The sequence below is a fragment of the Rosa rugosa genome, chromosome 6 (assembly GCF_958449725.1).
Source record: "Rosa rugosa chromosome 6, drRosRugo1.1, whole genome shotgun sequence".
Lineage (NCBI taxonomy): Eukaryota > Viridiplantae > Streptophyta > Magnoliopsida > Rosales > Rosaceae > Rosa > Rosa rugosa.
The window spans coordinates 22,684,831-22,699,589 of NC_084825.1; the positions used below are offsets into that span (position 1 = coordinate 22,684,831).

Genomic DNA, 14,759 nt, shown 5'->3' on the forward strand with positions numbered 1-14,759 from the left:
GAGCAAGTTTGGGGAATGATAAGCAAGCCCTAACATTTTTTGTGCAACCTTGGTGTATGCTACCTAGGTTGCTAGCTCTAATTTTTTGGGAGGATGATTAGAGCTATTTGAAATGCAAACATTAATTTGAGATGTTTTAAACATTTGGGCTGCTTATTTTGTTGGATTTAGAGAAAGTTTGATGTTGTTATAAGATCAAATGTAGAATTGGTGCTTCAAGTCAATAGCATGTTGGTTAAAAATGTAGATTTGTTCCTTTGAAGTACATGTTGTTACTTTGAACATTTACAGGTCAAATGTTATTACTTTGATAAGCCATTCTGCAAATACATTATTTTGGGCGGGAGGATTCAACTTTACAAGTATTTAGGTCTTCTTTGGAGGGAAATTGGGCTGTATTTAGGTCTTCTTTGGCGGGAAAATGGGCTGCTTAATAGAACTTGGAGCTGTGATAGAGCCAGGGTCAGTTTGGTCAATTCGCCTTGATGTGGGCCCCACCTGGGTTGAGTTGGATCGCCATGTCAGCACCAAAACAGCTGAAATTGACTGATTTTTGGCGAATGGACCTATTGGATGGAGAAATAATAGTGTGGGGGTGTTTTTGATTAAATTGGAAGTCGGGGGACTGAATTGATGTTGGACCAAAAGCACAGGGTACTAAACAGTAATTAGCCCTAATATTTAACACTCCCCTTTAAATTGCTAACTGTTTTACTCCTAGAAGATCTCGAAGATAAGTGAATCTATCCTTCGGCAATGCATTTGTGAATATGTCTGCAACTTGTTCTTATGTTCTGCAATATCGCACTAAAATTACATTGGTTTGAACTGCATCTCGGATGAAGTGATATTTCCTTTTGATGTGCTTGGTCTTGTTGTTAAAGACTGGATTCTTTGACATTGCAATTGTAGATGTATTGTCGCCCAATAAAGGAGTAGCTTCCAGCTGTTCTTCACCAAAGTCTTCAAGAACATATCTCAGCCAAGTTACTTGAGATGTTGCTTCTGCAGCACTCACATACTCAGCTTCTGTAGCTGACATAGCTACACTTTGCTATTTCACTGAAGCCCATGGAAATACACCATAACCAAATGTAAATGCATATCCAAATGTGCTTTTCATGTCATCTTCACTTCCACTCCAATCACTATCACAGAAACAAATCAGATTTGGCTCTTGATCTTTCTCTTTCTCATATATACTTGGTGCCAAAATCAATTGTTCCTTCCATGTATATGAGAATCCTCTTTGCAGTTCCCATGTGAATTTGAGTCGGATTGTGCATGAATCTTGACAAAAGACTTGCGGCATATATGATGTCTGGTCCTGTTGTTGTACGTCAAGTATAGTAGGCTTCCCACTAAGCTTTTGTAAATGCTTGAGTCCGCAACTTTGCTGCCATCTTCCTTTGACAATTTTTCATTCACAATCAAAGTTGTTGCAACTGCATTGCACCCTTTCATCCCAATTTTCTCAAGAAGTGTTTGGGCATATTTCTTTGGGAAAATTTCACAAACAGTACACCAAGTAAAGGCCACTAATAATTCTTATACATAAAGTTCCAAATCAAACATTTTGGTACACGAAATCTGAAACTCGACCCACTATCAATACACGACGTCAATTTTTGACACAAAAATGTCCATTATGCCCTCAGTTTTTTTTTTTTAATAATTTTTTTTTTCTGTTATTTTTTTCTATTATTATTTTTCCTTCTTTTTTTCTGTTATTTTTTTTTCCTTCGTTTTTTCTGTTATTTTTTTCTATTATTTTTTTTTCCTTCATTTTTTCTGTTATTTTTTTCTATTATTTTTTTTCCTTCGCTTTTATCTCTTTCTTCTTCCTTCTTCCGGGCTCACTCCCTCGCTTCCAACGCCGCCTTCCTCACCTCCACGCTCACTCCCTCTCTTCCAATGCCACCCTAGCCCTCCAATTGGTGAGATTTATGGTCCTACAGCTTATATTTGTAACTCAGCAAATATTTAGTCATGTGAAAAGAAAGAGAGATAAAAACGAAGGAAGAAAAAAAAATAACAGAAAAAATAATAGAAAAAAATAACAGAAAAAATGAAGGAAAAAAAATAACAGATAAAACGAAGGAAAAAAAATAATATAAAAAAAGAAGGAAAAAAAAAATAACAGAAAAAAAATTTATTAAAAAAAAAAAGAACTAAGGGCATAATGGACATTTTGGTGTCAAAAATTGACGTCGTGTATTGATAGTGGGTCGAGTTTCAGATTTCGTGTACCGAAATGTTTGGTTTGAAACTTTATGTATAAGAATTATTAGTGGCCTTTACTTGGTGTACTGTTTGCGAAATTTTCCCTATTTCTTTTGGTGAACAGAGATGCTGTCATTGCTTTGAATAACACCAATGCCCAAAAAATGATGTAAGAGACCTAAATCAGTTATCTCATACTTCTTCATCATATTCTCCTTGAATTTCAAGATCATTCTCTCATTGCTTCCGGTAAATACCAAATCATCAACATAAATTGAGACAATAAAGATATCAGAATTACCTTCAGCTTTTGTGTACAGGGTTGCTTCACTTGGACTTCTTTGAAAGCCATTTTTGATGAAGTAGGAGTCAATTTTACCATACCACGCTCTTGGCGCTTGCTTCAACCCATAGAGAGCCTTCTTGAGCTTGTACACTTTTTCTTCTGTATTCTTGATTACAAAGCTTCGAGGTTGATCCACATAAACGTCTTCTTTTAACACTTCATTTAGAAATGCTGATTTGACATCCAATTGATGCAATCACTAACCTTTCTATGCAGTTAATGTAATCAGTGTGCAGATTGTGTCTAATCTAGCCATAGCTGCAAAAGTTTTATTGAAATCTACTCCAGGTTGCTGCGAATAGCCTTTTGCAACTATCCTTGCTTTGTTTTTCTGAACTGAACCATCTAAATTCAACTTTGTCTTGTAAATCCACTTGACACCTATGACCTCTTTATCACTAGGTCTATCAACCAATTCCTAAGTGGAATTTTTCTCAATTACTGCAATTTCATCTGCCATTGCTTTTTGTCATGCTCCATCTTTTACAGCTTCTTCAAAGCATTTGGGTTCTACCACACAGTAATTACAAGTGGCATACACATCACTTAGACTTCTCATTCTCAAAGGTGTTGAACTTTGACTGGAGGTCTGTGATTGTGCTGACGGGAAACTTACATATGCAGGTTGAGTAGGTGTAATTGGAGTGACTAGTTCTGTATTTGCGTCATCTTCTTCCTAATTGACGTTTTCATTTGTAGGAATTGTCGCATAATGCTCCGAACTTGTCTCCAAAATTCCAGGATGATTTCTCATTGAAGATCACATATCTAGAAATCACTATATTCTTTGTCTTCAAGTTGAACAATCTGTAGCCTTTTGTACAATTACTATATCCTAGAAAGATACACTTGTTACTTGATTCTTAAAACTTGTGTCTGAGTTAGTTAGGCACATGAGCGTAGCAAATTGAACCAAACATCTTGAAATGATTCACCGAGTGTTTTGTTCCGCTAAAAGCTTCAAATGGAGTTATTTTCTCCAATGCTTTTGTAGGACACCTATTTAGCAGCTAAACTGCTATAATTGCAGCTTCTCTGCAGAAATCGTAAGGCATTTTCTTCTCATGCAACATGGACTTTTCCATTTCAACAATTGTCCTGTTTTTCCTCTCAGCACTTTATTTTCTTGAGGAGTATATGTAGCTGGGAGTTGCCTTTCAAGTCCGATGTCTTCATAGAACTTACCAAACTCATGTGAGGTATACTCACCACCTCTGTCACTTCTCAATTTCTTTATTTGAAACCCACTTTGCTTTTCGACCATTGTCTTGAACTTCTTAAACACTGTGAATACTTCTGATTTTTGTCTAAGAAAGTATAACCACACCATTCTAGTGCAATTGTCAATGAATTAGGAAATACCTGTTTCCAGCGTGAGTTGCAATTTTCATGGTTCCGCATACATCTGAATGGATGAGTTCTAAGGGTTTGGATGCTCTCTACACTTTCTCCTTTGGAAATGCTTCTTTATGTTGCTTACCAATTGCACAACCTTCGCATATCTCATTTGCTTCATGGATTGATGGTAGCCCGTAAACCATATTCTGTTGCTGCAATTGCTTTAGGCTTTGGAGATTCAAATGTCCAAATCTCTTATGCCATAGCTAAGTAGAATCTACAACATCCACCTTCAAATCAATGTGATCGAAATACTTGAGGGTAAGTGGAAAACTTCTATTCCTTGTCTTTTTGACCCATACAACAAGATTCTTGAACTTTCTATCATCATAGATGTCGACTTCATTGTCACTAAACAACAAGAAATACCCATGTCCCATCATTTGTCCTACACTCAGCAAGTTTTGGTTCAATCCCGAAACCAACATTAATTCTCTTATATACCTTTTCCCTTTCTTGGTTTCAATTGCAAGTGTACCCCTGTCAGTTGCTTGAACCAAGGCTCCATTTCCCATTTTCATTCGGGCTGTTATGGAGGTATCAAGAGATCAATGAGGAGAGACCTATCTGCTGTCATGTGATTGCTGCACCCACTATCTATATACCAGACATTATCATCCGTTTGCATCGTTGCAGCTTGACATGCAAAGAATAGGTTTCCATCTGCATCTGCTTGCTTTGCTTCTACTTACTCAATATAGTTGGCTTGTTGGTTTCTTTTGTAGTTGTAATCCTTCTGTACATGGCCAAAATGGTCGCAATTTGAGCACTTTGGCTTCCATTTGAACCAACAGACTCCATGATGGTACTTTTTACAAATTTCGCATTGTGATTGAGAAGAAGTAGTGTTGTTTGCATAATTTTGCTTCACTTCAGCATTACTTTTTCCTTCCCATTTATTGTTCTTCCCTTTCTAACTCCTCTTGGGCTTGGACTGATTAGATTGACTATCTCTTGAACCGATGGCAAGAGTTTGAAATGCACTCTGTTGCATTCTCAGCATGTCTGTCTAATCGCTGATCAAAAGCTTTGATTGACCCTATAATGTCTTGAATTCCTGTTGTTTCCATGTCTTTGGTTTCTATAAGAACCGAAACTATAGGATCATATTTTGGGGTTAAGCTTATGAGTATTTTCTGCACAACTTTTCTACTTGGTAAATCTTCTCCATAGCTTTTCATTTGATTCATAACATCAGACAATCTAGTAAAGTAATCTTTAAGCAATTCATCATCTTTCATTCTTGTGTATTCAAAATCACGCCTTATAGATTTTAACTTTACAGATCTTACCTTGGGATCTCCTCTGAATTCTTCCTGCAGCACCTCCCAAGTTGTCTTTGCTGTCTCTTCATAAGAGATTTTTGGGAATATCTCATCTGACACTGCATTTTGCATCTTTTATGATGTTGTCCTTCAATATTTGCTTCTAGGCTGCTGATAACTACGATGTATCTTCTGGGATCTTGAACCCTTCTTCAACAAAACTCCATAATCATGAGATTTGATAAAGGTTCTCATTTTGATTCTCCAGAAATCATAGTTATCACCCGTGAAGATTGGAGTGTGAATTTCACCGCTGCTACTCGACCCAGCTATAATTTCGCTGTAATCGAATATGGGATTTCACAATTGAAATCTCCCTGTTGCAATCGCAATGCCCAGATCTGGATAAAAAATGAAGCTCTGATACCATGTTAGATATTGTGTTTTTGGATAGAGAAAAAACTGAGAATGGCTATACGTTGTAGCTTTTGTTCTATTTCTCAATTCTCATATTTACATCTCATAATGTGGTGACCAAAGGATATAACCTTAATGCAACACCGTATGTGCAATCGCAGCCATACATGTGGCAGTTGATCAGATCACACACGTGTCCACATCAATAAATTACAATTAAATAACAAAGGAAGTAATTTAATATTTAACGATCAAAAGAAGTATTTTGGAAATGAGATTGAGCAGTCTGCCACTTTGATCCAGATTGCATATGCATATGCATATAATGTTTACTAGACCAATTGAACAACCTTCTAGGTGTTTTACTCAATATGAAACCATAGTCCAGTGGACTAAAGTTAAAGTGAAAGCCTGATAAAGAGAGTTACTGACATCACGGTTACCAAGGTGATCAACTCATATATTCAAATTCCAAAAGAAAATGGAACAAACCCATTTCTAAAATTGCATTAAGTAATGGCACTATAACCACCCAGCAAAGTGTTCATTCTGCAACCTTTATTATTTTTTTGGTCAATGATTGTATTAGAAGATCCAAAGGATCAAGCAAAATACAAGAGGTACATAAGACCCCAGCAAAAGAGGCACATAGGCCCAGATAAAGAGACACATAGGCCCAGCAAATGAGGCACATAGGCCCAGTAAACATAAAATAAAGCCCACAAAGGGTCAAACCCAGCTACAAGCCAAAAGCCCAAAGAAAAATTACAAACCCTAATCCTATCAAACAGCCACCGAATCCGCTGCCGCAAAGAAATACCACCGCCGAATTCATACTGCTCCATGAACAGAAGCCACCACCGTAGAACCAAATCATGCCACCTCCTCCACCTGTTGGAACACACACAGGGCTCAAGAACGCCCAAGAGAAACAAAGTAACCATAGAGGGTGTGATTGCCAAAGCAATCTGGACAACCTCTTTAAAGTGGACAAAAATCCGCCAATGAGCGAAAGCTTGCCTAGATGTGGTGGAGAAGTAAGCAGATCTGGAAGCAACCATAGTCAATCCCGTCCAAAGAAAGCATGAGCAGATTTGGGGGTAGAACTCAGAGAGAAAATTTTGGTGACTAGAGAGAAAAATTGGTCTGTGGAGAAGGAGAAAACGAGGGATGGAGATGAGGTGAAGATGGTGGTGAACATGGAGTTTTCCATCACTGACAATCTCAGGTGAGGAAAGAGAGGAAGTTGGTAGATGATGAAGTGGGCAGATTTGGTCGAGAAAAGAAGTTGGGTGAAGGTGGAGATGGAGGTGAAGGTGATGGGGGCAGTGGTGGAGGTGGTGGCGAGTGGGGTGGGAGTGGACTCTCAAAATAATGGCAGATCTGGAGAAGACTTCTAGAGAGAAGGAGGACCCTCTCTCTCTAGAAATTTTCTCTCACCGGTTTAGGTTTCAGTTGCAATCATTTGCAACCTTTATTAGAATGTGAGTCTTATCCTCTTACATACAGGAGACACTTGAAAAAGAAAATAGAAAGCCTAAGGTTGCCTCCTGGTCATGCCTTCAAGAAGATAAGCTTATCTTCTTCTTTTTTTGAATAAAGGGCTGGTGTGCGGCTGCTCTCAAGCCTTGATTAATGAAACTGTCGAATACAAGGGGGGGGGGGGGGACATTGAGCCTAAACCCCTGATTACAATAAGCATCTAGAGTATTTCCCGAAATAATATCAGAAATCTCTACAGAAAACATGTATTCTAACAAGCACCAACTAGCAAAGAATGCTCTAATGGCTACTCCATTTGCTTTGACAAAGCGGTTACATAACGGAAAGATAACTCGATATGTAACTCGATTACAATGTAGTATAATTTCCATAAGCACAGCTATCCTACTATGTTGCCGCCAGATGATAAATCCAACGACACTTAGCTTCACCCTGCCACTTGGTGGGAGTGACCATTTGACGAAGCAATGAACTTGCCGCCTACCTAAAGAAGACAAGGCACTTTGAGTGCACACACATGCACAATGCCCGACTAGCCCTACATAACTCATGTAGGGACTTATTGCTCGCAAAATGCGCAACACTACTAGACTAGCTAAATAAAAAAAAAACAATACCAGAAAAAACAGCTTGGGCAGGGCCCATGAAGTGAGCCCAAACCCAAGTACATTCCAAGGTAGCAAACAGATCGCAGCCCCTGAGTATGGCCCAGCCCAAATCTGACCCAACACCTGCATCGGATCTCCTGCGTCGGGTCATCACCGTCTGGATCGGACCCCCGCCTACACCGGACCACCACCTGAAGTGGACCACAGCCTGCACCGGACCGCCTTCTGCATCGGATTACAACCGCCTGCATCGGGCCTCCCCCGCCTGCATCCGGTCGCCACTGCCAGGGCTCCTCCAGCCTTGACCCTCAACCACCATCTCCGTCCGACCAGCCTGGGACACCCCACCACGGATCCCACCTCCTCAGCCCCTTCGACCCGCAACATCGACCTGTCGGAATGAAGCCACAGCTTTCCCCGCGACCCCGATCTGTCTGACCTCCTAACACTGGTCCCCTGGATCTAGAGCGAGACCACGATCACCTAACAAACAGAGCCCGTCTGACGATAGCGTCAGTGGACGCACCGCCGGACGGAGACTAGCGACAATTTTTGAAAACCCTAGCGCTTAGAACCGCAGAGAGAAAAGAGTTCTTTTCTCAGAGTTAAGTTATATTGGCGAAAAAAAAAAGATAAGCTTCTCTATAAATATTAGAGGTGGTATCATAAATTTCATACATTTAACTGGGTTATGCAGCCTAGTAAAAAAGTCCATCATATGTAGGGATTAGCCATGCCATAATAAGGAATCGTGCAACGTTGAATCCAGATGGAAAGAAATTACTTTCTAAGATTTCTACTCCTTTGTTTAATTCTCTTCTACACTAAGAGCCTATATCTCCAACCTGCTGCACCCCTGCCCCCAACCCCAAACCTCCCACCTCCTTCCCCAAAGGACCTCCAAGACCTGAAGCATCAAAGATACTAAGATAGCAAGTGATTTAACAATTGGTGGAAAGCTCAAAGAAACAGTTCAGCCAATGAATGCCCACATCTTCTTTTCCTTCGTCTAAGATGTCAATGACTTTGGGACATATGTTTACACCCCCTGATAGCCCAGCTAGACTTCTTCTTGTGTCAAAAAAAAAAGGTATCTAATGAACGCATTTCAAAAATTACTAACAAAAGTAATTAGTAACAAATGATGTGTTCATTAGTAACTAATGACGCTAAAAAGCAATAACAAAAATTTTCCATCAGCTAGTAACATTCTGTATTAAAAAAAAGAACATTACTTTCAAGTCGAAGAAAGAATTAGGGGAAGAAGGTTCATAGATATGGAGGCTGTTAGTTACATTGAAAGTTGGAAAGTGGATTTAACCCTTATTTAAGCTCCAATACGGGGCCCGAAAATAGGGTACAAGAGCAAGACAAAGATACAAAGTTACATTGAAGAAGAAGGGGGGAAAAATTATTTCTAAAGATTGTAGCAAGAGATAAGAGCAGCATCAAAAGATCATCAAAGAAGGCATATATGACTTTGGTTCTGGAGAATTATAACTTGGTAGACGGTAGTTGCTCTTTGTTAGATTATCCTTGGTACAAGAAGGTACATGAAAATGTTCAGATAACTACATATCCTTCTTCCTGAGATGGACTTTGAAATAGGAAATTGAAACAATCAATACCCCAATAGAGATTCGATAATGATAGTAAACCCACGGTACTACCAAGGGACCATTACTACACTGCGGGTTGAGTCACTACTAGAAAATGACCCATAGAACACCGATTTTGAACACTATTTGGAAAGAGTGGGTTTTGAGAATAATTTGTCACCATTAATCGGATCAGTGAGTTGTTATGAGGCTTGGTACCGAATGTGGGTGGCCCAATTCTGAAGTTGTGGGTTTAGTTTCCAATATTTACAATTTTTGCCCCTCTAGGACATCTCTTGTCAGCAATACCATCCCTCTCACATGGCTATAGTAGGTATGGCAGCAAGCTTCCAATATAAGACTGGACCCAGATCAACCTCACTTCATCAAAATATGACTCTTGCAAAGCATCAGATCTGAGAAGAACCTATCTTTGGTGCTTCATCCCATGCGAGCTTGTGCGAAAGATTTATCTTACTCTCAACAGCCGTCCTTCTAATCTAATGCTACTGTAAGTTCCTTTTTTCAATTTATTGAACTTAATATATCAATTACTTCAACAATTTTCAAGGAATCGAATTTAATTCATAGTATATACATAAACCCTAACTTTCTCTTCTAGTGGATTGAAGAATCGGTTCCCTTGGCAGCGTTTGAGTGTTCGCAAGCAAGAGGTTTGTTCTTCATTTTTCTGATTTTGTTTATGTTTATTTTTGATTTTGATATAGAACCCAGAAAAGTAGCAGAGAGACTATGTATATAGGCCTATAGCAAGCTTAGCGAACGATTTTAATTACAAAAATTTATATAAAACTTGGAGTTTTACTTGTTGGCGAATCCATATTTTGAATATTGAATATTTTTTCAGGTGGATATGTCTTTTTTTTATGCTCAATAATTCAGCTGGTTTTTTTTTTTTTTTCTTTGCACCTTAGAACGGGAGTTCAATTATATCAAAATACTAGTTTTTTTTTTTTTTTTGTGTTTTGGGGGGGTGTTGATTATGTAAAACTAAAGATTAACAATTTAGTTCTTTCTTATTTCTTAATATTTGGAAATTGTAAGTATGAATTCTAGAATAGCATATTCAGTTAAGATTCTTGTCTGATTTTAAAATTTCAAGCTGTGATAGAGCAGTTTGGTGGAACTGGTTATGAAAGCTCAGATGTAATGGTGATAGATGAGGTTGAGAGACAGAGACATCAACAGCTAGAGAAACTGTATAGGTCTACTTGTGCAGGAAAGGCATACATGAACTTTGTTTACATTGTAGAATTTTGACTTCAAACTATGGCTGAAAAATTTGTACTACTCAATGTGATGATAGTTAGTGTATTGATCTCACATTTTGGGAAAGAACAAAGTTTGATTTTATAGGTGACATGACAATGAAACCTGCTAGGCATATATAGGTGACTATTTGTTTTGCTATCTTGGATCACAAGTCTGGGAACATCTTGTCCTACTAATCTAAAATGTCAGATTTTTTTGAGGTATTATTATTTCTCTTTGGTGCCAAACAATTGTTCCATCTGTAAAACTCATTTTTCATAATTCTTATGCTCAAGATTTTCAAAAAGAAATTGTAAATGCAGCTGAAGCATTGACATCGATAGGATATAAGCATATTGAAGCAGATACAATGGGAAGTGTGTGAAGTTATGTGATATAATGGGAAGTGTGTGAAGTTAATACTTAGTACTCTATGAAATTGGCTTATCTTACTAAAGTCTGCAAATAGAAAAGATGTCAGGCCTTTGCGGTTGCGCTTATTACTATCTGTAATCTTTTCGTGGTAGTCAGGTACCTAGTTGTCTGAGGATTGTAAAAGGTATGGAGCTGAAAATGTCCCTGACAAAATTTTAACTAAAGGTGCGTCTATATACTTTGATGCTCGTAAGCATGTGGAAAGGAACAAGAAGACTTGAATAAGTTGTTATCTTCACAGGTATGTTTTGAGTAGCATAAAGTTTCTACTCTCTCCTGATTTGAAATCTTGCTAGTGAGCAACTGCAAATTATGGTCATTATGTCTTGTCACAAACCTAAAGGCAAGAAATATTTCATTTAAATAAGTCTCTACATTAAATATGTGGTTTCTATGACAATTGAACTGAGTACAGAATATTTTGCTTGAAGAAAATGTTGTGGGAATGCCATAACACGTTTTGTGGTTTGTTCATTTCAGGATTCTATTTTGAAACGAACTTTGAACCGGGAATGGTCATTCACCCAAACAAATGGAATGAACAATCGCACATTAATCGGTAGGAATTAATGTCCATTTTTTTCATAACTTTGGTTGTTGCAAGTTATGATTTTTGTTCATTGATATGTTTTTGAGTATGAAGTTGATGAAGTGGCATGGGACAAACCGAAGCTTAATGACTTTCTGATGAAACTGTGATGTATGAATCAACCTGCTCAAGACCTTGAGACAACAATATCATGCAGTTTTTCCTTATTGAGCTTTACTAGTGAGAGAAACATCGACTTATTGACCATGAATGTATACTTCTTGTGCGCATAGGCTTGTAAGTTGTAATAGGTTTCTTTATTAGGTAGTGCAATAAGCTGTAGTTACATTTGTAACAAACGGTAGATTTTGATTGAATGATGATTGATGTATATCAATAAATTGGTAGACATCATTCATGTATTCAGCTATTTACTGTTTTTTGTTTTATTATTAATATTTTTTTTTAAATATGTGCCATTTGAAGACACCATTCTAATAGTTGGCTAGTAATTGGTGTATAACTAGAGTTGGCAGCTGATATGACAGCTGACATGACAGCAATCTGTATATATTGAAAACCTAGGCACCGTTTCAATTTTGGTGCACTATGCTGCAAAGGAAACCCCAGCAATCACCACTGTCATGCATTGGGTGGCTGCATAGTGGCTAATGAAGAGTTTGGTGGCCCTTGTAAACAATGAGCACCCTTATTGGAGGGTGTCCTATAAGCATAATTCTAGTAGTGAGTAAACCTGAAAATCACGATCCAATCTTAGCCTAATATTCGAGTAAAAAGGAATATATATGGTGGATGCTCAACAAAAAAGACGGTGAATGCTAAATTTGCAGGTTGAAAATGGTACAACAAAATGTGCAGATTTACTGGTTTCCTTATTCCTGAGATGGATATATAAATAGGAAACTAAAAAAAAAAATATTATGAATAAAGATGCAATAATTATTAATTAACATCAGTAAACTCGGCCATGATAGTACTTAGAAACCATTCGTACACTGTAGGAGCTAGTATAAGTAACCTTAAAATCACCGAATCGAACCTGTTGCCTAAAACACAGAAAAAAAGTCTGATTCTCTGTCTAAAGAGTTTGTATGAAATCTCTTACTGTACTGGATCTATACCGGCCAGTAAAATTTTCAAATTATATATCTCATCATAACTGGTTGGACAGTGAGGAATCACACATTATCAGTTGGTTCATAACCATTCACAAAATACATATATTAATAAACAGCAACGATTGTAGGTGCCCTCTAAATTTTAAGTCATCCTCCATATTCAAGTTCTTTCAATTCAGCAGGCAATTATAAACACCTTTGAAGCAGTAAGAATAATATGGTAAACATTCAACACTAATAGGTACCTGAATCAGAAGTCTGACAGCATCTTTAGAGACGTGGATCAAAATGTGGGCCAGGTAAACGCTTGTTAATATCACTACAAACAAACAGGAAAACAAAAAGAAGTCCGTAATTAGAACAAGAAAGCCGCTAGCAGCATGATTTATATTCAGCTGAAGAGATTTAGCAAGTATATCTCCTTACTTGTACACAAGTAGTACACCAATGTAGACATCCTCAAACCTCAAACTTGCCCTTCCTGTCTCGTTTTTGAAATGATCAAACACCTTGTCCGTAATCTTCCTGATTTGCTTTCGCCTCCATTGCTTACCTGCAAGGAGAGGAAACTATCAGACACTAAATATGATTGCATCTACTGTACTGTAGAATGATATCACATAACAGATGCAAATCTACAAATTCACTTTCTTGTTTATTTTATCGAACACAATGAATTTACTTGATAGATGAGAATAAATATTCTATCTGCTGATGTGGCATATCACAGTGATTAACAACAAAATATCAAACTGATCAAATCAATGCTACAAATCAAAAAATCAGTGACTGGAAATAGAACCCACAATGGCCATGATATCAATAGAGAGCAAACAAAAAAAAAAATTTGGGAATAAATTGAATTCCGAAGATACATCCTTTCCTTGTAGTTCTACTGCAGAAAACTCATGAATCATAAAAAGAAGCAGTAGAGTTAGTTAAACAGGAAGAGCAAGAAAAATGGGCTTTTTCATGGACCAAACTGAGGGCTCTTGTTCTTTAGGGTATTGTATTTGTGGTCGTAGCGAATATTTTGAAATAGTACTGAAGGGGGATTGAGGCTATTCTATAATGATAGAGCATTGGATGTTAAATGAGTGGATCTATCTCTATGTACCACCATAGCTACTATCACATCTTCTTCGTCTGTCTATAGATCACAGCGAAAGGGTATGTAATGGCCACTCTGCCTTGAGGCTAGCACAAATTTCTTGTAATTTGATAACACTCCAAGAATGTATTCTGGATGTGTCACGATATGATTGTAACCAATTTATTGAGTTTCAAAGAATATATATATATATATATATATATATATATATATATATATATATATATATATATATATATATATATAATACATTGAGGCCCCAACAAATTCAGGTGGCGCAGAGTGTTTCTTGAGGTCATTAATAATTGTTGGCTGTTACAACATAGGTGTTTTTGGCTATTGCTAAGAAAGAACAAAGAGGTTTAAATGAGGCAGTTACAATTTAATCACAAGGAAGCGGATTCAAATTTGCTCACCACATTTTTTTGTGGTGATATCACCACCCTATTAAAACTTGCCACGTTATATAGAATTAATTGAATACTTAAAATATAATTTTTTAATAAAACATCATGATAAACTATAATTATGTTTTATAACACGTTGCAGTTTTGTATTAAGTGGTGGTATCACCACCAAAATATTGGTGGTGAGCAAATTTGAATCCACAAGGAAGCTCAGAAGTTGATTGTCTTTTTGGTTCCTACATGTGGTTGGATCCTTCGGTTCTACAAGGACAAGTGCAAGGCATGCAATATACTTAACTAGGACATGACATTAAGCGTGAACTCAACTTGTTTCAACGGATAAAACCTTATCAAAATTAAAGAAACATTGGCAGGTTGCCCTGAATATGTGTATATATTCTAACCAAGTTCACAAGTAAATGCACTCTTGAGAGAAAGAAGCTAGCCTCTTTCTTTTGCTTGATCTAATTTGCTCAGCGTAGGTTTCTATTCCTCCTAGGTATTGCTC

At 37.4% G+C, this 14,759-nt stretch overlaps 1 protein-coding gene and 1 long non-coding RNA gene across 3 annotated transcripts; one reads left to right on the forward strand and one right to left on the reverse strand.

The window, feature by feature from the left end:
• Positions 1-4,914: 4,914 nt before the first annotated feature.
• Positions 4,915-5,364, reverse strand: LOC133716406 (uncharacterized). Its single transcript, XM_062143119.1, has one exon. The coding sequence runs from the start codon at positions 5,362-5,364 to the stop codon at positions 4,915-4,917; it is 450 nt and encodes a 149-aa protein (XP_061999103.1).
• Positions 5,365-9,662: 4,298 nt separating this feature from the next.
• Positions 9,663-11,981, forward strand: LOC133718828 (uncharacterized). Of its 2 annotated transcripts, XR_009850604.1 has the most exons (5): positions 9,684-9,869; positions 9,981-10,032; positions 11,162-11,306; positions 11,546-11,624; positions 11,709-11,976. It is a non-coding gene; the product is annotated as an uncharacterized LOC133718828 (long non-coding RNA). The 2 variants fall into 2 exon arrangements; XR_009850603.1 differs by having other exon boundaries at positions 9,663-9,869; positions 9,981-11,306; positions 11,709-11,981.
• The last annotated feature ends 2,778 nt before the right edge of the window (positions 11,982-14,759 follow it).

Excerpts from the sequence above, each read along its gene's own strand:
- LOC133716406 (XM_062143119.1), bottom strand. The coding sequence starts at position 5,364 with ATGCAAAATGCAGTGTCAGATGAGATATTCCCAAAAATCTCTTATGAA.